This window comes from Erithacus rubecula, assembly GCF_903797595.1.
Source record: "Erithacus rubecula genome assembly, chromosome: 19".
Classification (NCBI taxonomy): domain Eukaryota; kingdom Metazoa; phylum Chordata; class Aves; order Passeriformes; family Muscicapidae; genus Erithacus; species Erithacus rubecula.
In genome coordinates, this window is record NC_136671.1 from 3336392 (window position 1) to 3359194 (window position 22803).

A 22803-nucleotide genomic window follows, 5' to 3' on the forward strand; every position below is an offset into this window, starting at 1 on the left:
GGATGTAGTGTTCTGGGCTCTGTGGTAATAGCCTTGCCTTATCTTTGTGTTCTTCCAAAGTTATCTGTTGGTTGGTATCTTGGGAGGTTTTGGGCAAGACAGAGCTCTACTCCAACTTGGTGCAGCTGATCTTCTGTTTATCATCAGGAGAGAAGCTGATCTTAACAGAAACTGGAAGTGCAGAGGCTCTGAAAGAAATGGGAGCCTGCACCTGAATCAGGTGTTTGAACTCATGGTTTTGTTGTGTGCTTTTGCATTTGGTGAAGCGACAGTGGAGGAAATACAGTCTCAGTGACGTCTTTGCATGACTCACTAATCAGTTGCAGCACCAAGGGTGCTTGGAAAGTGCTTAAAGCCAGTCTGCATCTCTCACTAGGACTGAGGTAATTGTGTATGGATGAGTCGGTCATGAAAGCTCTGCCTCTCTGTGAGGCAGCTCTAGCCCAGAGAGAGAGAGATCTCCTCTCTAAAAATACCCTGGAAGCAAACAAGAAAAAAGATCTGAGGTCAGAGGAGGGTTCTGACCTTTAGGCTGCCATCTAATACTCCATCCAAATTCTGGACCTGAGAGGTCCTGAGGTCTCACTGTGGTGATGGCTGTTACTGTTTGATGAGGGAAAATCACAGTATCTGCAATGCTGGATCTGATGAGGGTCTGTAGTTCTGTCACAAGTGCATATTCATGTACTCTTGCCAGAAGAATGGGGTGGTTAACTTAGGTGCATGAAATGAGCTTTTCCTGCTGACTATTGGGAGAACCTTCAGGTACTGGTGGCAAATGTCTTTAAAGGAAGACTTGTTTCTGTGGCTACAGTGGCCGTGGTTTTCTTTTGGATTGGGAGAATGTTAATTAATTAATCCTTAATCTGCCGCGCTCTGGAAATTTCAGGGATCAAAGCTACTTGTCAACCTGCTGTGGATTTCCAAACTGGATTTTGGATTTTCTTCCACAGATCAGAGGGCAATTTATGTAAATTCTCACACATAACATGGTTGCCATGAACAGATGGGGAGGGGAGGAGAAGGGGAATCTGATCACCTCTCTTGTGGCAGTAGGCAGTTTGGGCTGTGGTAACAATGCCTCTGGAACAAAGGGTTCTCTGTGCTCCGCATCTGGTAGGCAAATAGCCAAAAACACTCCAGCAGTAATGGTCATTCAGGTCTTTGGGGGTTCACCTGATATTTGCCAGGTGCCTGTGTGAGAGAGGGCAAGGACACCTGGACAGGCTGTTCTGCTCTCCCTGTTCTGTTCTCTCTCTGTGGCACGGAGCAGGCTCTGTCCCCTTGGCCAAGTCTCATTCCCAGAGTTCTGAGAGTGGGTCTGCAGAGTGGGGTGAGAAGGGTCTTAGTGGTACAGCACACCTGCTCCCTGGAGCCAGGCTCTTGTCCATGCATCTTACTCCCTGGAATTGGCCTGCCCTGTCTGTGAAGCTTGGGAGAACCTCACAGGGTTGTTAGTGCTGTCTGTCTCTTGACAGGATGGCTGAGTGGTTTCTAGATAGGTTTCTATTTTCCATATGGAAGCTGTCTCAACAGTTACTATTTTTCTGCCTGATTTTGCTACAAATATGTTGCTGTGATTCCTTGTAGGACCAGCTCAGACATTTTTATTTGCAGTCCAGGTGGAAGATGACCATCTCCACAAACCGTTTGCTTGAATATTTACAACTTTCAACATCTACATTTGGGAAAGTGCATCCAGCATTTCCTATCAAACTGGTATTGGAAATTACTATTTTTTTAAGTCTGCATGGGGATGTCATTGGCTTCCCCATAGCAGATAACTAGGAATGAAACAGGAAAATTGAAATATGTTAGAGTGGGATTAAACCTCTGAAAACCCCCAGGTATTTTGGCCAAGGCTGGATGGATCATTTGCGATTATGGCATCTTTAGGAGAGAGGGGCTGAAGCTTCAGTCATGGTATCCTCATCTGAGAAAATGCTTTTTCAGACAGACTTTTTCAGAGTAATTTGGGTCTAGTACTACTTCTGGAATTGCATTGGGACTGTGTGAAAAGGAGCTGTAGAGGATGCCCTTTTAAAGAATTTATTTAGGGGACTTAGCCTGTGAAGAAAGGGCTTTCTTTGAGTGGACTCTGTTCACTCTTTTGCCAAGTGGCCTCACAGTTTTTTAGCACCTGCCAGGACAAAAATTGCTTCTCTTTCCTCCTGCCTGTGCAGGAAAGGCATGGGAACACTTAGGATGTAAAGAGAAGACAGCAGATTCCTTAAGCTCAAGGTGCCAGGTTCCCAGTGGTGATTTTTAGTCAGTTGTTGAGAGCCCAGTGGGAAGCTCATTTTGGATCTTGGCTTCAGGGGGAGATCATGCTCTGCTTCTGAGGACAGGGAAGTCCAGAATGCTGGATGGTTTTTGCATGAAGGTTTGTATGTCACCCTCAGGCCACAAGCCTGAGTGGGTCTTAGATTTGCCACCACTTAAGGTCTTTAAATTAGGATAGATGCTTTTGAAAAATACATTTTAGCCCAGACAGAAAGCATGCAAAAAAAAACACTCTTCTTTTTTTTCCTCCTTATTTAGGGGAGGCATAGGAACACTTAGGACCTAGAAAGCAGGGAACAGCAATTCATTCCTCTAGCTCGAGGCACGAGGTTCCTGGGGGCGATCATTTACAAAAGCATGTAGCGACAGGACAAGGAGGAACGGCTTCAAACTGAAAGAGAGAGAGTAGGTTTGGATTGGACCTTCGGATAAAGTTCTTCCCTGTGAGGCGGGCGAGGCCGTGGCCCAGGTCGCCCAGAGAACCTGGAGCAGGTTCAAGGGCAGGTCGGACGGGGCCGGCAGCAGCCGGCGGGAGGTGTCGGTGCGCGGTGACGAACCCCTCGGGAATGCCATTGGGCTGTGCCGGGGTGCCGCAGCCCCCGTTGGGTGCCCTCCCGCAGCCCGCGGCGGCCGCGGGCACGGAGCGCTGCGGGGCGGCTTTGTGCGCCGCTAATCCGGGCCCCAGCTGCCATGGCGGCCGCGTTGCCATCGCGACGGCCCCGCCGGCGGCCGCCTTTGTTGGGGCCCGGCCGGGAAGGGCCCGGCGCGGAGGGAACAGCGGCTGGGGGGCTGTGCTGCTCCACCGCCACAATAGCTGCCCACTGATGGCTGGGGGTGCTGTAGAGTCGCTGCAGGCGCGGCTTGGGTGGGTGCTGCATGTGAGAGCTCTGCCCAAGTCCTGTATGGTCGGAGACACATCCCCTGTAGCGAGGGTTAGGGGGGATCTGGGCCCTGCTGTACCTCTCGGGTGTGTGCTGAGGGCACCCAACTCAGCTCACAGGCTGCCTCGAAAGGAGACATAAACATGGGCATGTGTAGGTTTTAGTGGCAATAAAATACGTCAGTTACAGCCATACACAGAGTTGAAGCCCTGGAGTTGTTTGCATATACACCTATATATATATATATATATATATATATATATATATACACACACACTTATGTACTGCATAAGATTTAGTTTTTAGCAGGAAACAGCTGTCAAATAGAGTACATGTGTTACAATAAATATGTTTTTGCAAGGCAAGTACATTTTGAGGTGCTGTGTAGACACCTCAAAGCACAGAGCAATTGGAAAAAGTGCAGAAGGAGGAAAGCTGCAGCTCTCCTCACAGCATACAGCATGTTTGGGATGAAATGGTTGCACATCTTCTGAGTGCTTGAGTGCTGCGGCAGTGCCCAGCCATTGCCTGGGATATTGCTGTGCCAGGAGTTTGTGTGGAAGTGCCACTTGCAGTTGCTCCTGCTTCCCAGGCTCTGCAGAGAGGAGGGCTTGTCAGGGAGAGTAAGTCAGCAGTGGGCCTGTAGTCATTGACACTAGCTTGTTTTTTTTTTTCTTATGCCCATCTCTCATTGTCATGGGTTTGTGGTCTCCAGCTACCTGAGCTGGGAGTGGCACTGCCTCAGGAGTGCCTTTGACACGGCTTTCTCCCAGTGTTTACTGGGGTGGAGAACAGCTATTTCTCCAGTCTTCTTGTGAACTGGATGGGGAAATGGATCTACATTTTAAAATGAGAAAAACCAGATAAAACCTGTTGAACTATTTTTAAGACATGTTGGGTTCCCCTCCAGCACATCATAGTTGGGCTGTACCATGAAGGGAAATGGTGCAGATGTGGGAACAAGTGGTGATGAGGAATGACAGTGTGAGGAGTTGCCCTCAGTGCCCATCTCCCTAACTGTGTGTTCTGGGAAACTGCTGAGGAGTTGCTTCGGGTCTGTGTCAAGGCTTATATCTCCTGTAGCTCCAGGCTGGATGCTTGGCATGTTTCTCAGGTGTTTGTTTACTTGGCTGAGGGAGGCTGAGCCAGGATGGTAAGTTGTGAGATGAGCAGGAGCCAGGTTGTCTGTTGTCACCTGGAGTGGATGTGTTAGACAAGGCTAAGGGCATCAAATATTATCTCTGTCTGCTAATGATGATACTGGAGATGTCAGCAAGGGCTCCTTCCATCCACATGGCCCTGCAGTGGAGCTGGGTGTCCTGTGTTGTCCTGGGGGCCTGAGAGAAGAACCTGCATCCTTTCTTTTTTGGAGTTGTGGGGTCTCTATGGGCAAAGCCCATGGCTGCCTGTGCCAGGGCATGGGCAGCGTTCTGCCCTCTCCGGTGACTGTTCAGGAGGAGGCAGCAGTGCAGATTCTTCCTGGGGCAAGGCAAGGGAGGAATCCTGTAGGGTTGGGGGGCATGCAGGGCTTGCTGCTCAGGGAGTGGGTTGTCTCACATGGAGAAGGAGGAGGGCCAGGGCAGCTGCTGACCGGAGACTGCTGCCACCTCCCCTGAGCACTTGCACGTCCAGTTTCATAATCGGATTAAGGCAGTGGTATTAGAGGAGGGATGGGTCAGTGGGACAGGTTTACACTGGGGCTTACACGGAGGGGATTGAAGTGTATTTTTTAACCCTGCTCGGGCTGACCTGTGGAGCGGATGCGGCTCCACAAGGCAACACCCGCGGGAAGATGGGGGGGAAAAGTGGCACCAGGCAGTGATGTGCCGGGGAGGAGAGCAGCCCCAGGCCGGCTGGGGGATGGGATCTGGCCGCCCCTCCCCCCGGGAAGGCAGCCCTGCTCAGGCCTTGCAGTAAATTTGCTCTAATTACAGCCTCCAGCAGTGGGAAACCTCACTTAGAGGAAAGGCTCCTCTGGGGTGGGGGTGGGGGCGCTTCCCCAGCTTTCCCAGGCAGGCTCTGTTGTCTGAGGCCTCCGCTTCCCCCGCCGCTGGGAGGCCCCTTATTCCTCTCCCCACTCCAGCTTTGCTTCTCTGCCCCCCTTTGATTCTCCTCTCCTTTGAGGCTGGGATTTGGGAACAATGCCCTCCCTGCTCCCTGGCCCCTGGCTGGAGCTGCAGGCAAACAATTGGGGTCGATTGCTGCCAGGGGCTGGGCGGAGGAGGCTCAGCTCAGCAGCACCTGCCCCAGGCTGGTGGGGGGACCAGGACCATGCAGGTCGTGGCTTGGGAAAGTGTGTGCTGTGATAGCTTATGTGTAATGCATATGTGTGTACACCCTGTTTCCTTCTTGGGGACAGGATGTCTCATCTTTATCCCCTCAGGTTTGAGGAGGCCAGGGAAACTGTGAACAGTTGTGTTGGAGGATGCTTGTTGCAGCAGTAATATCTGACTGCAGCCATTCTCTTTGCAGGTGGATGATGCGATGCTGATGTTTGACAAGACAACCAACCGACACCGAGGTGAGAGCTGTCTTCTGACCCTAGGAGAGGTTACTGCAGAGGGTTTGCCTCCTGCCTTGCCTAGGGAGGGGTCAGTATCCCAGCAGCAGGGGATGCGGGTCGCAGCTGCTCTTTATCTTGCCTCCAGTCGCCCCATTCTTTTGCATCTGCATCCTTTAGCAGTGGCCCTCGCAGCACAGAGAGCTTTTGTCCAGTGCGCTTCCTGTGCTGTAAACTCGTCGAGTTGCAGATATGTGAGAGGAGACGGCCCCCTCCTCTGCGTGCTCACCTCTGTGGCTCCAGCCTGCAGTGTGTGTCTTACCTTGTCCCGAGTAATCTGAGCTCTGGGAAAGCTGACACGAGAGCCTGAAAGTGCCTGCTTCTCGCCCCTTCCTCGGCCTGGAGCCCACTTGTGCTCCCAGGTCACCTTTTCTTACCCAGTCCTGCTGGTGGAGTCTGGTTACACCATGGGAGCAAGGCTATACTATTTGTGCTACCAGCTTGTCCATGGGTGTCCCTGCCTCCCTGGTGAGTCCTCAGACCAACTACCTGGTGGTGGGGTAGGGCTTGACACTTCCATCCAACTCAGAAATTTAATGGCAACAACTTGACCTGCAAATTTAGCTTCAGCCTCTTCCCAGTCAGGGTCAGTAATAGCTCTGTACTGGCTGCTCTCCTGTATGTTGTTTGAAGCACTTCCAAGCACTCCTGCCCCCAGAGCAGCGAGGGAACTCTCCCTTCTGCTCTTGCTACACTCTGTGCCCTTCAGATTTTTATTTTTTTCTAAAGCTATTAAATCTACTCTGACTGCCAGGCCTTGGTAGTCCTCGGATGTTGTTCCAGCTTCATCTTGAAAGGGAAGAAGTGTTAACCCCTGTTCCTCCTCCATGGGTGCCTTCCAGTCACTGATCCAATTAGAGCTCTTGAGCATTTTGGGAGGCAACAGGGAGAGCTACCAGCCACTGTGTCAAAAATGAGGGGCTCAGCCAGAGGCATAGCAGGCCTGGTGGGGGTCTGATGGGGCTCAGGACTGCTTTTGACATCAGGGTTTTCCTGCTGAATTCCTGAGTTCCTCTGCTTATGGGTGTTGAGGTGAGTGGTGTGAATCTACCTGGGCACAGACAGATGGAGGAGTTTATAACGACATGTTTCTGGCAGTGAGGAGAAGAGGTGGGGTTCTGGGCAGTGCATTCCCATCTGCTTTTAAATGTTATTTTACAGTGCTGTGGAATTGGCCAGCTCTGGAAAGCGGAAAGTTCTCCTTAATCCCAGCTTGCTTGCACAGCAAGCTTTAAGACATCCTCCCACCTGCCTCAGTTCTCCGGAAACGGTTGCAGTCAGCTTAGAGGAGTTCAGTCTGCCCACCCGAGCTGGGCTTTGCCAAAACTGTCAGCAAAGGGGTTGGTGAGAGAAAGGAGGTGTGAGCGTGGGCCAGGGCCCAGGAACACGCTGTCCTGTCTTACCCCAGATACAAACCTTACTTTGGTGAAACTCTGCAAATGACTGTGCCTGTATCTGCCTCGCTGTGTGCAGCTGCCCTGCTGATCTGTGCCTGCTCACACGAGGCTTTGTGGCCAGTGCCTGCGAGGGAGCTGCAGGGTGTTCCTGCTGGTGCGCTGCATTTAGCGAGGGTGGTGATGTCCTGGCAAGCAGCTGTTGGTTTCCCCACTGATTCTTTGTGTGAGCATCTGCCCAGATCCTCCCCAGTGTTACCAGCCATGTGGTTTGCCTTGGGAATAGCAAAGTTAAAAAAAAAAAAAAACCACGAAACAAACCTGGGTTTGAGACCAGTTGGGTTCAGAGTGGGTGGGAAGTATGGAATGAGTAGGAGAGGAGAATCTATAAGAGGATAGTCCTGTTCTTGTGCATAAAAGTAGAATTTGCTGGAGAGGGAAGATGAGTGGCAGCTGTTTTCGAAAGGGCTGATTGTACTCTCCTTTTCACCTGCCAGTAAAAGGCTGTGAGTAGAGGGTTCAAACTGTGAGAGGTCTGACCTGATCAGGGAGTTTTGCTTTTTCTGCAGGATTTGGATTTGTCACATTTGAAAGTGAAGACATTGTGGAAAAAGTGTGTGAAATCCACTTCCATGAGATCAACAACAAAATGGTGAGTCTCTGGGGCAATGCCTGGGGGAGAAGGAACAGAGGTGTGGGAGAGAGGAGGGCAGTGGCACAGAGGGAGAATATAAGGCACTTGAGTCGTGATGCATCTCTGCAGTGGGGAATCAGATTTTTTTCCCCAAAAATCACAGCAGTCAGTCTGGGGAAGAAACTCACATTATGAAGGTGAACAAGTATAATCCAGAGTTCTCAAAGAGGAAGGCTAACTAAACAAGGAATTGTGCTGTGCTTGTAGGTTTTGAAGTTACACAAAACCTTGTAGTGGCCTGGGAGGGGGCATGTTAGCTACATTCAGAAATGAGGAAAATTAGGCTTTGAGGCTCTGGTGCAGGGTCAGATAGAACATGAAGGACAACACCAGGAGGAGAAAGCCAATGTTTGAGCTCTCCATTGCCTGTGGTAGCTGCAGAGCAAGAGGGAAGGCTGGCACCATGTGGGTTTGGGACAGTGATGCTAGGGAGGGCAGACGGAGGTGGCTGGGGCAGGGACAGGAGGTGGCTGGAGCAAGGACGTGCTGTCACGCAGGCAGCCCTGCCTGGCCTGCCCGTGCTCTGTGGCCGTGTCCTGTGACAGCCTGTGACAGCCAAGCCTGATCCTTACTTTCTTGTGGCAGGTGGAGTGTAAAAAAGCTCAGCCGAAGGAGGTGATGTCCCCAACGGGCTCTGCACGAGGGCGGTCCCGAGTAATGCCTTACGGGATGGATGCCTTCATGCTAGGGATCGGCATGCTGGGTAAGCCCCTGTCAGCCCTCCTGCCTCCCCCCGCTCCCGGCCGTGCCAGGCAGCAGCTTAGAGGTTTATTCCGGGAGCGGCGGGGCGGCCAAGGGCAGCGCTCCCCGTGCGGGGCCGCCGGGACCGTTCGCGATCGCAACTTGCCCTCTGGTGGCACCTGGAAAAACTGCACACGTGCCACCGCTGCCCTGCCGCAGCCGGGCCGGCTGGGTACAGCCCCTCGGGCGGTTCTGCCCCTCGGCAGCTCCTCCGCTGTGCAGCAATTCCTTCATGTGGAACGGGATGTAACTGCAGAGCTGAGTGTGGAGTCTGCTGTTACCAGGCGTCTTCCTCCCATACGTCTGTAGGGTTTCTGATTAATTAGTTGATTAAAGAGCCCCTAAGCTTCCACTTGGAGCAGAGGTCTGTGTGAATGTCCCCATCACCATTTGAAGACTGTTAAAATGCCCTTAAAGTTCTAGTTGAGTGTTGTCTCACATTGTTCCCTCCCTCTCAGGTACAGCAAATGTCTGGTATTGCAGGGAAAGTTATACATTTATCATGGGACTGTGTTGTAAGGGGAAATTGGTGACAAGCAGCCTGAGGTTATGTCTACCAATGCTCCCAAAGCAAAAGCATTCAGATAAAAATTTGAAAATTAAAAAAAAAAGAAGTCATTTGTAGTCCTGTCTTCCAGGTTCACAAAACCTTGTGCCTAGATGTGAGAGCCAGCATGATCCTTCCAGTGTGGGTGCTGGTCCTGGCTTCTCTCTCTTCTCACTTTCATTGGAACCAGGGTTGAGCTGACCCTCCTGTTTGCTCAGGATTATTGCTGGTGTTGCTGGGCAGGGTGTACTCAGCCTGGCTCTCAGTGCTAAGCCTGCTGAGTAGCAGTTAGTCACTGAACAAAACCCCCAAAAGGGCATTTTTCCACCAATGTTTTCACTTGACTTATTGGAAGAAAATAAATCTCCAGCCTGTTGTTTTGGGTTTTGCCTTTTCTAAGCCATCTAACTTTTAAAGCAGCAAGACTCAAACTGAGTCACTGGGAAATCCGTGGAGTCTTGTCTTGGGAGATCTCAAATCAAATATTCATGTGTGAGTCAATGCTATGCATTCTCACAGGCTTGTTTCTATAGGTGGTCAGCTTCCCTGGGGAACAGCAGGAGTTGTGTTCCTGCCTGTGCCAGGAAGAAATGTTCTTTGTACCTGCATTCACCAGCCCTTCTAATGCAAAAGTGACTCAGAGCTCTTCAGCCATTCAAATGCCCCCTCCTCCCTGATCTCCTGTTTGTAAATCCAGCTGATGCATCAGAAAGTCTTAGTCTGCAGAGCTGTGAGTCTGAGAAGGAAATCTCTGTGTCCTTACATGCTTGGAGCAAGGAAAAATCAAATGGGCCTGCTAAAACTGCTCTGCAGGCTCGCTTGTGTTGTGTACTCTCCTGGGCCTTCTGCTGTCACCCCTCTTTCTGCTGGCTAATGCCAAAGGATGCCTATACTCCTCCTGAGTAGCCAGATCTTACCAGCTTGTACTAACAGTCTCCTTTTCTCTTCCCCAGGTTATCCAGGCTTCCAAGCTGCCACCTATGCGAGTCGAAGTTACACTGGCATTGCACCTGGTTACACTTACCAGTTCCCTGGTGAGTGGAGCTCCCTGATCTGTTTTTTGGTCTCTCTTCAGGTGATGGGAGCCCCTGGCATGATCTACAACCCAGGCTCTGCCCCTTTCACCCTTTTCCCTGTTTGATCTTTCTTTTAATTGGAGATGGATGTGGAAGGGGGATTGGAGAAGCCCTGGAATAGGTGGGAACAGCTTGTCCTTCTTTAGGATTATCCTCACACTGCAGTGGCAGGAAAAGCCCAAAGCTGCTCCGATGTCCTTTCTGCTGGCCTCCTCTGCAGGGCTGCTGCTGTGACACAGAAGGGCCCCACAGCTCTGCCTGTCTCACCTGAGCCTTTGTGTGTGTCTGTCTCTCTTTACCAGAGTTGCCACCACTCTGAAAGTAGCACAGAATGTTAAACCCCACATGCCAGGGAGCTCATGGGCATGCAAAAGACAGGTGCCTGCAGCACTGCAGTTGTGTTCTGAACAGTGCCTGGACCACTCACAGCCTTCACAAATTATCTGCTGGGCCAGGGGGCTGCAGATCCTCTGCAAACTGGGTGGTTTCAAGCTTCCAACACTGCCATGTGCTGAGAATATGGATTCAGCAACCAATGGCTGGAACCTGCTGTGCCGCAGCTGCTCAGAGCTGTGGGGCCTCTCTTCCCACTGTCTGCCAGGCTGGGGAATGAGGCAGAGCACACTTAAGGGACACACTGTGCTATTGCTATTTTCTAGAGCTGTGGCAACTCTGAGCATCCCTTCCTTACTCCATCCCTCAGTGTGATGGTTGATAAATGAAGTTCTGATATTAAGGGCTGGGAATGGGAAGCTTCCTCTTTGTCTGAGGTGAGCCCAGGCTGACTGGCTGAAAGTTGCTGTTGCCTCCTGGCTGTCTGGAAGCTCTCCATGAATCTAGCTGTAGTGGCTTCATTGTAAACCTGTGCCAGGCTGAGTGTGGCACATATTGAGCATCCACTGCTGCTGAGAGGTCAGCTTGGCCTTGGCTGGGTCGCAGAGCGGTGCTCCAGGGCAGACCTGAGGCTACACAGTGACGCTTGAACTCGCCCTGCCCTGGTCACATTTATTCCAAGGATAAATGGATTCTTTCAGCCTTCAGGGCAGGAGTCCAGCACCTTTCAGCACCAGTTATAAATCAGTTTAAAGAAGACACTGGCCTGATTGCAGTCTGGTTGCAGACTGCTCCCCCAGCAGACTCTGGCTGCTGTGTCTCTGGGGTCTCCCTCGGGGCGTTGGATGAGTTCCTAAGCTGTCTTGCATTTCATTTTTAGAGTTCCGTGTAGAGCGGACCCCTCTCCCGAGTGCCCCCGTCCTCCCTGAGCTCACAGGTCAGTCCCACTCATTTCCTAAACTCACAAGCTGGAAGGGGAGAAGGGGGCTTTGGGCTGTTTCAGTGGTGTTGCTGCTCCACACCCTGGTGCAGTTAGACTGGAAATGTGCCTTGTTTCCTCTTTCATCTGGATAAGCTCCACCCAAAGCCGGGGATGGAGAGGCAATCGAAGCCATGTGTATTGCCTCTGAAGAGGGCCATGCAGGTCGTTTCCTGCTGCTTGCCTCTTTAACTCCTTGCCCCAGGCTGTATGTAAACCAGATATGGAAACTGCAGAGAGCAGGGTGACTTCCAGAGGTCTACAAATGGCTTTAACCTGAGCTGTTGCAAGGATGAAATCTGGAGTGCTGGGAAGAGGGAGAATGGATGCACTCCTGGTTACTCTAATCCCATTTCCCTGGGCAGAAGGGGCTAAAGGGAGCTCTGAGTGGTGCAGCTCCCGAGCTACTCCCACACAGGCTTCCCAGGTAGGAGTGTGGTGGGACCCTGCAAAGTCCTGCAGTGTTTGTAGGGAGCTGTGGAACAAAACTGGACCAGAGGATCGCTCTCAGTGTTTTCAAAGTGCAAATGCCCTCTGAATCCTCAGCCCCTGGGGTGCGTGCAGTGTGTTCTCCCTACGTGATGTTCCTTCTGTCTGCTCTCCCTTCCATGGCCATGTTTTCCCCAGCTCTGTCCTGTCCATGGTTTTTGTCATAGAAAAGCAGCTTTGTGTAGCACCTTGCTTCCCCTGTGCCATTTCATTTCCACGGTGTTTCTCCTTCCCAGTGCTTCCTTGCCCCCCACCTGTTTCAGGGTTTGAATCTCTCTGCAAAGGGATATGGAAAACTTTCCTGGGAAGCTCTTCTGGAATTAGCAGTACAAACAGGCTTGAAAGGGAGTTTATGTGGCACAAAACTATGTTAATCCTCAGGGACTCTCTGTTGGTGAGGATGCTGAGGTTGGAAGCCACCAATGAACAAATTTCCCGAGGGAGGTAGGGGAAAACAAAATCCTGTATCCCTCATAACAAAACCCTTCCCTGACATGTGTGCAGCTGCATAAGCACCTCAGAACCTTCTGCTTGGCAAGCAAAGCAGATATGGATCCAGCTGTTTATTTATATGTGTATTTTTCTGCAAAAGCTATCACATTTGTAGAGGAGCATTGGTGACTTGGTAGAAGTGTTTTTTTCCTTCATGTCCTCCCATGGCTGCCCTGTGCCTTTTCCTAGCAGGTCCTTGCCTGGGGCCTGTCTGTTACTGATGGCCAGGGTGCACCAGGGCTCTGCACAACAAGAAGTTATTAATGCTGCTGTCCTGGCTGGGTGCCATGTTAGCTTACAGTCCTGAGTGTCTCACTGAAGTACCAGCTGGGGATCGTGGTGTTCTTCCCTCCCCGATCCGCTTCCCTCCTGTTCAGCAGCCCTGCGCAGCCACTTGGCTGGGCTGGGCTGGGGCTCCCATGTACGGGCTGGAGCTGGCCCTGCGCAGGGCCCTTGTGCCTTGGAGTGCCCACAGCACTGCAGCTTGCTGAGGGGAGCCAGGAGGAGGGGATAGCACAGGCAGGGATGCACACACAGGTGCTTTGTCACTGCAGCACAAACCTGGTGGCTCAGCAGATAAGGCTGCAAAGGCAAGAAGGATTTTTCTTCGAAAAAGAACTGGAGCTTTTGAGATGACCTTGCCTCCTTTCTCAGTAAAACCACATTCACTCATGTGTTAGGGACTTGCAGTAGGGATGAGACTGCAAGGACGGTGGCTGCCAGCAGCCTTTCTTTCCCAGAACACCATCTTTGGGGGTACAGCAACATGCCTGCATTGGCCCAGGGCCTGTAATGAGCAGCTAACCCAGATAGAAGCCTCGTATGACGTTTGTTTGAAACAGGCTGGTGCCTGCTACTAAATATTCCCTCCTAAGCTAGTCTGGTTTCAGCCTTAACGCAATTGATTTGTTCTGACCTCTTTTTATGGTGCTCTAAACAGAATCACAGTGAATTTCACATTCAAGCATGAAATGCTGACCCAGTCATTTTAAGGGCAAAGAGAAGCATACTGGCTAGATGCCTACTGCCCTGAGGGCTGAATGCCTGTGGCAGTAGAGTTGGGAATTAGAACTGCTACATATAAATTAAGACTTACTGTTTTAATTAAGCCATTTCTAGTTCCTGCTCCCTAGGTATATGTTTCCTGCTTTTCTACAATGAACAATGAGGTTTTGAGCAGTTCAGGAGCAAAACTCAGTATGGGGAGAATGGTACGTCTTGAGCAAAGAAATAGGGAGAAAGAGGCTATTAAACTGTTATTCAATAATATTATCAAGAGACAGAGGAGGGGCTGAGCCTCAGGATGTTAAGCTTCAGCTGCTGTCCCTGAGCTGTTGTGATCCTCCACATTTTCTGCCAAAATCTGGATCTGTAGTTTCAGATTAATTGAATCTTGCAAGCTTAGTAGTCACAGGATGCATCTGAAATTGCCCGCTTCTCATTCAGCTCTTCCACACCACACCTTTGACTGCTCTGGGGTGGTGGGCTTGACAGAGCGTGGCTCGTGCATTCCCCCGGACATCGGCTGTATAAAAGAACACTGATAAATTCAGGGCTATGCACTTCCCTGTTGTCATCTTTTAATGTCCTCTGTGGTGCACTGAGCCAATATGTATGTGTGAGCCCAGTATGTAGCAGTAGGAAATGAAGGCTCTTTTCGAGGAGTTTCCCATGTAGCCGCAGTGCTCCTGAGATGGCTGTTCCTTCCTTTGCAGCAATCCCCCTCACTGCGTATGGACCGATGGCAGCAGCAGCGGCTGCAGCAGCCGTGGTGCGAGGGACAGGTAACTCCACTCTCCTCCCCGGCCTGGGCGGGGTCCTGACACCGAGCTTTGCCGAGGGGCTGCGGGAGGGGGGTGGGACGGGGTTGCACTTTTGGGATCTTCACTCGGTAGTTCTGCTGCCTGCTGTAGGTTCCACCCCCAGTCGCACCGGTGGCTTTCTGGGCACCACCAGTCCCGGGCCGATGGCAGAGCTTTATGGAGCCGCCAACCAGGACTCAGGGGTCAGCAGTTACATCAGCGCTGCCAGTCCGGCCCCGAGCACCGGCTTTGGACACAGCCTTGGGGTGAGTGCTCCCTGTGCCCTCTGCGGGGGGAGGGGGGTGGGAGTGGGCTGTGTCTCCACGTGGTGAGGGGGGTGAGCAGCAGTGGGCAGCCCCCTCAGCCCACAGTCTGTTCTCTGGTTATGAAATGCCACCCACTGCAGCATTGGCTGTGCCTCTGCTGAACCCCGACCAAGATGGACCATGCGAGTGCAGCAGCTCATTTGGAGCCCACATCCTTGGTTTCTGCTGGCTCTCCCTGATCACCACTCAAGGTCCTGATCTCCAGTCCTTTCCCTGATCTCGCTCAGGCTTTACAAGAGCCTGTCTTGGCCCTGACATGGCATCCTGTAGGGTGATGTGCACTTTAGTGCTGGCATCTCCAACTGAAAACAATTACTCTGTCATCTGGGCCATAACTAAATTTGTTGTGTTAGTAATTCTTCTTCACTGTTCTTTTGTTTAAGAGTGGGATTTTAAATCTTTGTTCACAGGGTCCCTTGATTGCAACAGCTTTTACCAATGGGTATCACTGAAGCTGGGGACCAAGGAGGCAGGAGGTAAGAAAGCTTTGAACAGGCACAGGTAATGAGAGAGGAGTGAGGTTCTGAGCTGGTCCCTGTGCTCAGGCTCTCAGTTGAAGCTGGGGGTGTTGCTGTGAGACTCCGTGGCCTGGCCCAGCCTTTGGGGGAGTCCTGGGGCTCTCTCCTGCACCAGAGGCTTGGCAGGTTGGGTTCCTACTGAACACTCTCCAGGCTGGGAGTGGAGAATGTCTTAGTGTCTGGCACAAAGAGGAAGAAAATGAAGCACTGACAAAAAAAGAAAACATCTGCAGGGTTGGCCAGAGTCACAACCCAGTGGTGATCCTGAGGGACAAGCTTGGCTTTTCTGTGTGGCTGGGGAAGCCTCCACCATGCAGCTGGTTACTCTCACTGCTGCTGAGACCAATCTCTGGGAAGTGAGGTTTTTCATCTCCCTCCTGGGAGAAGGGCAGAAGGAAAATCTGATCAGTTCTGGTTTTGGTCCTTGGATGGGCTGAGAGGGAACTGGTGGAGAGTTTTTGTTTGCTTTGCAAATGTGACTGAAGCTAGGTGGCTTAAAATTTAAAATTAAAAACGTTAACAACCAGCTTTTCAAAAAGAAGAGTACAAACTGCAGGGAATGGTTTCCACAGACAGGAGCCCAGGGCAGCCTGGCAGGGCTGGTCTGAGCTGAGTGCTGGGGAAATGTCTGGACTCTGCTATGTCCTAGCCCTTGCAGGGGCCAGGCCAGGTGGTGTGTGGGACCTTGTTTCCCAGGCCTGCACGTTGCCATTGAAGATGGAAATATCTCTGCTGTGCCCTGTCTCTGTGCCAGCCATGTGCAGAGCAAGACTGTACTGGGGCAAGTTTGGGTATTGAGTGTTTCTGTCAGATCACACCAGAAGAAAACCCCAGGAGCAAAGCTGTGGTTGTTCTAGACCGTGTCCCTTCTTTCCCCTGCTGTGTCCCACAGATTCCCCAGTGACCTAACCGAGGACAGCGAGTGGCTGGAGGATCTGGTGAGCCTCGGGGGATGAGCCAAGGTTACCTTTCTCTTGAGTCAAACTGCACACTGCCGGCTGGCTGCCAGGCTCCTGCCGCCCTGCCCGATCTCTCCCTTTGACCAGACCACACTGGACTGAACCCGAGGAGATCATCTCGCTTTCCTACTAACCACCGACGGTTTACGCTTCCCCTCCCCGCCCCCAGCCCACTGATTCTTCTTTTATTTATTTTATTAGCTGTTAGTTTTATTTTTTTATTTTATTTTTTTATCTTTTTTGGGGGCTACCCCTTCTTTTTGTTGTTTGCTCTTTCCCGAGCTAGTAGACATATTTTATGAATTGGCTTTGTGATTGTGTTAGGTAGTTTTCATTGAGGAGTATTTTTATTTGGCTTTGAAACTGTTTTGAATATTTTCAACTCTGTTGTTGTTGTCGTCAGTGTTTTTAAAGCACGGTATGTAACAAGAATGCAGTTCTGAAGGGAAGAAAGAGACAGAGAGAGAGAGCAAAGGCTGAGAGGAACTGCTGTATTTCTATTTTTTTTAAAGAAACTGTTTTTAATTGTTTCTGTTTTGTAAATGTGAGGCTTTGAAAAGTGTGAAACTTCAAGGATCCGAAAACGTTGGACATCGCTATGGAACAAAACAAATGTATATTTTGCTAAGTGAAAAACACTATCCTTACAACTGAAAGATTTTTTTTTCCTAGGTTTAGTTTTACGTGGGGTTTTCTTTTTCCTCCTGTATAATATGTAAATATTGTGAGCTGAACCTGGCTGCTGCCTGCAGCCTGGCTCCAAGGAGCAGCTCCAAGTCCTGGACTTGGTGCCGCAGCGTGAGCAATACTCTCCAGCAGAATTCTGACAGGACTTCGTTCTTTTTTTGTACACCTTTTACTGTAAGATTTTAAGACCTCTGAAGAGATGAGCTGAAAGGGGGGCGGGGGGCGGGTGGGGTGAAACGTACCAGCCACCGGCTGTTTTGCTGAGCGGGTTAAAGCTGCTTCCAATTGCTTGATGTACAGACTCCATCCCTGGGCTCCGTAGCGCCGCCTCTGGGCTGGCTTAGGGAAAGGGCTTTGCCGCCGTTGCTTGTCTTGGTTACTTTGAAAGGAATTCACTCTCCAAACTTTATCGCTTGCGTCAAGATTTCCTGGGAAAGGGGATTCTCCCCCGGAGGCGAGGGTGTCGGAAGGGGTGTCAGCCAGGGGGAGATTTGGGTAGTCGTTCTCTGAAGGGCAGGGCTCTGGGATGGGGATTCATTAACAGGGGAGAAAAGCATTAGGGTGGTGATTTGGGGGCGGGTTAAGGGCTTCTCAGGGATTATATGAATTATAGAATTGCAGCTTCCCGTTTGCTTTACTCTGTGTTCTGAAGACTGTGGGAATTTGTCCGTTGTCCTGTGCGGGGTGATCTGGTCCCTTCTCCAGAAGCTGCTGGGGTTTCCCCTGGTATGGTCCAGGCCCCTGCTAACCAGCACTCTGCCAGGGGAGGCCTCCAGCAGAAATACATGGGGCAGGTTTGGGTCTGGATTTCAGTGAACCAAAGACCTTGTTAAGGGGGGTGATTAAGCCTTTTATTAAGATGCAGCCAAACTCTTTTCCCAGGGAAATAACAGCTTCATCTTAAGTTTTAAAAATCATTCCCTCTCTTCCCCCAAACTGAGCCCCTGTAAAGGAGATGGACATTTAGAAAAGGACTGGGAGGGCCACAGTGCCCACAGGGCCCTTTTTCTCTTCTGTCTCTCCCCCGTCTGCTGGAACTTGTCCTGACCTGGGCGATGCGTTTGGAGAGTTCTGTTTAGGTAAGAAGGTACTTAACAGATCAGTACTGAAAACACAAAGCAATAATTTTTGTTACTGAGACAAGAGTCTGTATGTCTGTTTTTTTAAATATTTCCTAATTAAAGAAGAGCTGCATTTTATTGGGTTTATTTTTATTCTATATACTTCAAATTTGGGTCTGCGGACAGCGCTTTCCTCCCTCTTGGTGTATGCGCTGAGCTGCTTCCGTGCCCCCTCCAGACATCCCGGGCCAGCTGTGCTGCTGCTGGGCTGTGAGTCACTCTCTGGCCACTGCCTGGAGGCTGGGGCTCTGGTTTCAGGGTGGGCATTTTTTTAAAAAGAAATAAAGCTGTGTTTTTAAGCCAGTAAGTTATTACACTCCAGTGTTTGTTCTCTCCACACCTGTAACCCTTTTTCCAGATTTCAGTTTTAAATTCCTAATAAATTATTTGAAAACTGTCCTTCTCTGTCATTTATTTAGGGGTGTGAGGTTTTCCACTGGGAGAGATTGCAGGATCCACTGGCAGGACTTGCATGCTGCCTTAAGGATAATGACTTGCTGTTCTGCTCCCACACTTTGGCAGTGGCCTAGTTTATAATGTGAGGCAGATCTGGTTTTAGTAGAGATTGTGTCTCCTCTGCATTACAGGGGTTTTGTGTAAGTATTTGTAGGTTCAGAGAAAGAGATAATGTGGTGCTTACAGATTTGGCTCATACCCTGGATTCAGTCGACTGTGGTGGACCAAGGAAGTTAGATGTAAGGAAGTAAAATGTGGAGAGACACACTTAAAAGACAAAAGAGAGAAAGGAGAATTTCAACAGTGTGGAATAGTAGGGAACTCTGAAATGGGGCTTATAAAAAAAAATTCTTAAAAACAATTTAAGCCTTAAGTCTGTAAGTTTGAACCAATTATAAGCTGAAATGTGCTCACAAGTGTGTCAAGGACCAGTGGCTTTGTGGCTTACTACACAAGTTGTAACACACTACACACTACAAAAATACACACTACAAAAATAGCATTGGTGGAAAAATATACCCTGATGGGATTTTTCTCATGTGGCACTCTTGTAATACTCATGTGCTTGCTTTCCCACACTTGGTGATCCTTTTGAACTAAAAATGTAGATTTTTTTTTTTTTTTTTTAATGGTAAAAGCAGAGAAGATAGAGAACTCTTAAGTGGATATTGAAGGGAAAGTTGGCAGAATGATCTGTGGGCAAAAGACAAAATAATTTTTTCTGAACTGTGGTGCAGACTGTCCTTTACATCAGCATTTAATGTTTGTTCAATACTTGGTTAGAACAGTGAGAATCTTAAATCTGCAACTCAGCAACTGTTTGGCTGTAGGTAACCCATGAGTGGAGACCCCCAGAATGGGAGTGGTTGAAGAGATCAAAAAAAGTCAGAATGGATCTGGTTGTTCAGCACCATGTCTAGCTTTACCTAGATGTTCTATGGATATGTCAACATCCAGTGGATACTGTGGGTACTCTGGTGTAGTTTCAGACCCTATGAGGAGAAAGGTGTCACTGGTGGGTGGTGAGCCCAGTTTCTTGCATGAGCACTCTGGTGTATTGGGCTACTGCAGAAAGGTGGGTGGCCTTTCTCTGGGTGCTCTCCTCTGCTCTTAAAAGCTGAGGGTTTGTTTGGTACTTTGAAAATCAATGCAGATTTGACAACCATGTCTAGGAATCATATCTTGAGTGTGTAAAAATGCCAATCCTGCAGCCTTGAAAATGGCAGAGCCTCTGGGATGATGTGAGTGCAGTGTTTTTACTTACTCTGACCAATTCCAGGAAGATTTTTCTTATCCTTTTTTTGAACTTCTTTCAAGGTTCCGAACTCTCATCCCTTGGCAGAGAACCAAAGCTTTTTAAATGGATCCTGCATTGGTGTTGGAGAAACTGCTCTAAGTCACTGAAGTCTGCAGTATGTGTTGAAACTTCTAAGCCTGGTTCATTTCCAGTGTAGATTGCTTAAGGCCACATAAACCCAGATACTACTCCTTGTTTAAACCACATACAGAGGTTTTCCAGGTCACTTGGCTTCTGTTTCTTGCCTAGTAGTACCTCCTCCTCTGTGGTTTTAAAGTAAAGAACAGCTTGATTTTTTTTTTTTTCAGTTGAACTCATGCCAAGTGGTCATTTGATGTGAGTGGACAACCTGTACCTTATTCTCCGAATTATGCCATGACAACCAATGGAGAGATACAGGATTAATGATAAGTGGGATACCATAAAAAGAGGATGCAAGTATTAATGGCAGGTGGTTATTAGTGTGCCAGAAACTTCCAACTTAATCACCATGCTGTTATTAATTTTTAGTCGAGAGGCCTTAAAAATATCCTGATCTTTCAGGCTGACTTCTAATAATAGCACTACAAGAATTTAATAGCAAAAATCTAGATAACAAATATTTGCCTTTCTGACTTTTATGGATTTAACTCAATTGGCCTTCAACTGGTCACGCCACAACCTGCTGCCCACAGCATCCGACGGAAAAAGTCTGCATTTAGTAACATAAATACAGGCTGTTTTATCTCATACATACCCATGTCAAGGTGAGCCTGTTGTATAAAGACTCATCTCCCTTAGCACCAGTCTCCGTGTCAAGCGCTGTGAGAATGAAGTTCCTGGCCCTGCTTTTCCTGCTGTCGGGTGTGTAGCTGCCCTTGTCCTTGCACTGGTAACGCTGAACCTGACTCTAACCTGCCTGTGTCTCTCCCCAGCGGTCGCAGCCAGCACCGAGGTGTCGTCCCGGGCTGTGTGGCTGTTCCGGGCGTTGATCAAGTGCACCCTGCCCAAGAGCCACCCCCTGCTGGACTTCAATGGCTACGGCTGCTACTGCGGCCTGGGGGGCAGCGGCACGCCCGTGGACGAGCTCGACAGGTTTATAAGACTTCTTTCCTTGCTTATGCTTTCCTGCTTCAGCTTCATCTCAGCTGGCCCTGCCTATGAACGTTTACAAAACTCTCTGGCTGCTGTGAACAAAGATTTCTTTCACAGATGGATTCAGGGGGAATAGGATGTGTGCTATCACTCCTTATTACTAAGATAAAATATAATTACAGTAGTTCTTCTCTACTATGGCAGCACAGTGTGCTCATTCCAGCATTTTTTTTTGCAGCAGTGCTGGGCCAGCAGCCTGGACGCTGCTCTGCATACTCTGCCTGGTGCTTGACCATGAACATGGCTGGGCTGCAAAGTGCTAGGAAATGGCATGGACAATGTAGAGACACACAAATCTGGCAGCCAGGTCTTGGATTGTGTTGGCTTGTCAGCTACCAGGCACTGAGAGGCAGTGTAGGGTACACTGGCTTTTGCTTTCCCTTTGCCCAATAGGCAACAGTGAAGATGCTCTCATATCTATGTACCAGACACATCTTGGACTATGAGTTGGCACAACTGTATCTCTTTGAGTTCCTTTGTGTCTGCCCTCTTATCACTGGGTATCTTTCTCTCATTGTCAAGAGCCTTGCCAAAGCAAATCTAGTGTATTTCTGTGTCTTACAGCTCAGTTGAGCCTGTGATTCTGGTATTTTCTAACCTTTTACTCCTTGTTTCCCAGGTGCTGCCAAGTACACGATGAATGCTACTCACAGGCACAGAAACTAGAAGCCTGCAGGTTCCTCCTGGACAACCCCTACACTAAGTCTTACAGCTACAGCTGTTCTAATGGGGAGATCACATGTAGCAGTACGTCCATTCCCACTTCACTCCAGATGTTCTCCTGCCTCTCTTAGGAAGGAGCAGGGCTGTGTTTCACTCACCTCTGCGCAGGAAGGCACAGTGCAAGTTCCTGCAGGAGCCCTGGTTGTGAGAAAGAGGGCACCTCACACGGGCACTAGAATGAGTATTCTCATTCTATATAGCCCAATTTAAGGCTTATGAGCAATTGTCTATGTTTTATAGACAATGTTTATGAAGATGTACGGTACATCAGGGTATAGAGAAGCCTCTTCAAGGGATTGAGTACTTTTCTGGGAGGCCTTCTAACGGCAGTACCCAAAATATCTGCAGTTTAACTTGGCATTGATACATAGTTTCTGCCAGACCCCTCTTATGAATAGTGGCGCCTTTACAGGGCTCTGGAATGGAGGTAAAAAGCAGAGAAGCTGACAAATAGGGCTGCAGGGAAAGGAGGAAGGGGCAAGGAGAGAGACGGCTTGGCTGGAACACACAGCTTTGGGGGCAGTGGGTTAGTGGGCAGAAGCCTGTGCACCCCCAAAACGATGGCAGCACTGAAACGGGCACACCGTGACAGGAGAAATGCCAGCCCGAGCCCCTGCAGCGCCTGGCTAAGGAGCCGGGCTCTGACCGCTCCTCTGTCTCCTCCAGGCAAGAACAAGGAGTGCGCCATGTTTATCTGCAACTGTGACCGCGCCGCTGCCGAGTGCTTCGCCAAGGCGCCGTATAACCCCGAGAACAAGGACCTGGACAGCGGCAAACAGTGCAAATAATCGCCCTCATGTGCGTCAGGGCGGTTGCAGGACCAAATAAACAAATAAATAACCTAAACTGGCAATCCTGGCTGTTGCCCTCCATTGCTCTGTAGGGATGGGGCGGCGGGCGGGGCGTGAGGGAGACCCCGCCCCCTCTGCTCACGGCCCTGTGGCGCGTGCGGCGCCCCGCGTTCGCTGATTGGCCCTTGGAGGCGGCGGGGGCGGGGCACACCTGCTCGCGGCCTCGCGTGCCCCGCCCCTCCCCGCCCCGCCCCTCAGGTACCCGCGGGCTGGGGCTGCTGAGGGCGGGGCTGTGGCTTCGTGCCCTCACCCTCCCGAGGCGCCTCAGGGCGATCGTCCCTCTTTGCCCTCACCCTCCCGAGGCTCCTCAGGGCGACCGTCCCTCTTTGCCTTCACCCTTCCGAGGCTACTCAGGGCGACTGTCCCTCTTTGCCCTCACCCTCCCGAGGCTCTTCAGGGCGACCGTCCCTGCCCGCCCTCACCTTCCCGAGGTTCCTCAGCCTTCCCCGCCGCCCGGGGC

At 50.3% G+C, this 22803-nt stretch overlaps 2 protein-coding genes across 6 annotated transcripts in view; both read left to right on the forward strand.

Moving 5' to 3' along the window:
- The window catches only part of MSI1 (musashi RNA binding protein 1), a 73972-nt gene extending 55691 nt beyond the window's left edge, over positions 1–18281 (forward strand). For 2 of the 5 annotated variants that reach the window (XM_079322254.1, XM_079322252.1), the window contains 9 exons: positions 5637–5685; positions 7688–7770; positions 8398–8515; positions 10054–10134; positions 11390–11446; positions 14185–14253; positions 14365–14537; positions 15008–15073; positions 16008–18281. In XM_079322254.1, the coding sequence (XP_079178380.1) occupies positions 5637–5685; positions 7688–7770; positions 8398–8515; positions 10054–10134; positions 11390–11446; positions 14185–14253; positions 14365–14537; positions 15008–15049 (672 nt within the window). In that variant the 3' untranslated portion in view covers positions 15050–15073; positions 16008–18281. Of the gene's footprint in view, positions 1–5636; positions 5686–7687; positions 7771–8397; positions 8516–10053; positions 10135–11389; positions 11447–14184; positions 14538–15007; positions 15074–16007 lie in introns of all 5 variants that reach the window. The other 3 variants (XM_079322253.1, XM_079322255.1, XM_079322251.1) reach the window with 3 other exon arrangements.
- Positions 18282–19364: 1083 nt separating this feature from the next.
- Positions 19365–22333, forward strand: PLA2G1B (phospholipase A2 group IB). Its single transcript, XM_079323091.1, has 4 exons — positions 19365–20478; positions 20550–20709; positions 21389–21516; positions 22159–22333. Exons 1-4 carry the CDS (start codon positions 20445–20447, stop codon positions 22278–22280), a joined length of 444 nt encoding a protein of 147 aa, XP_079179217.1. The 5' UTR covers positions 19365–20444; the 3' UTR covers positions 22281–22333.
- Positions 22334–22803: the final 470 nt, after the last annotated feature.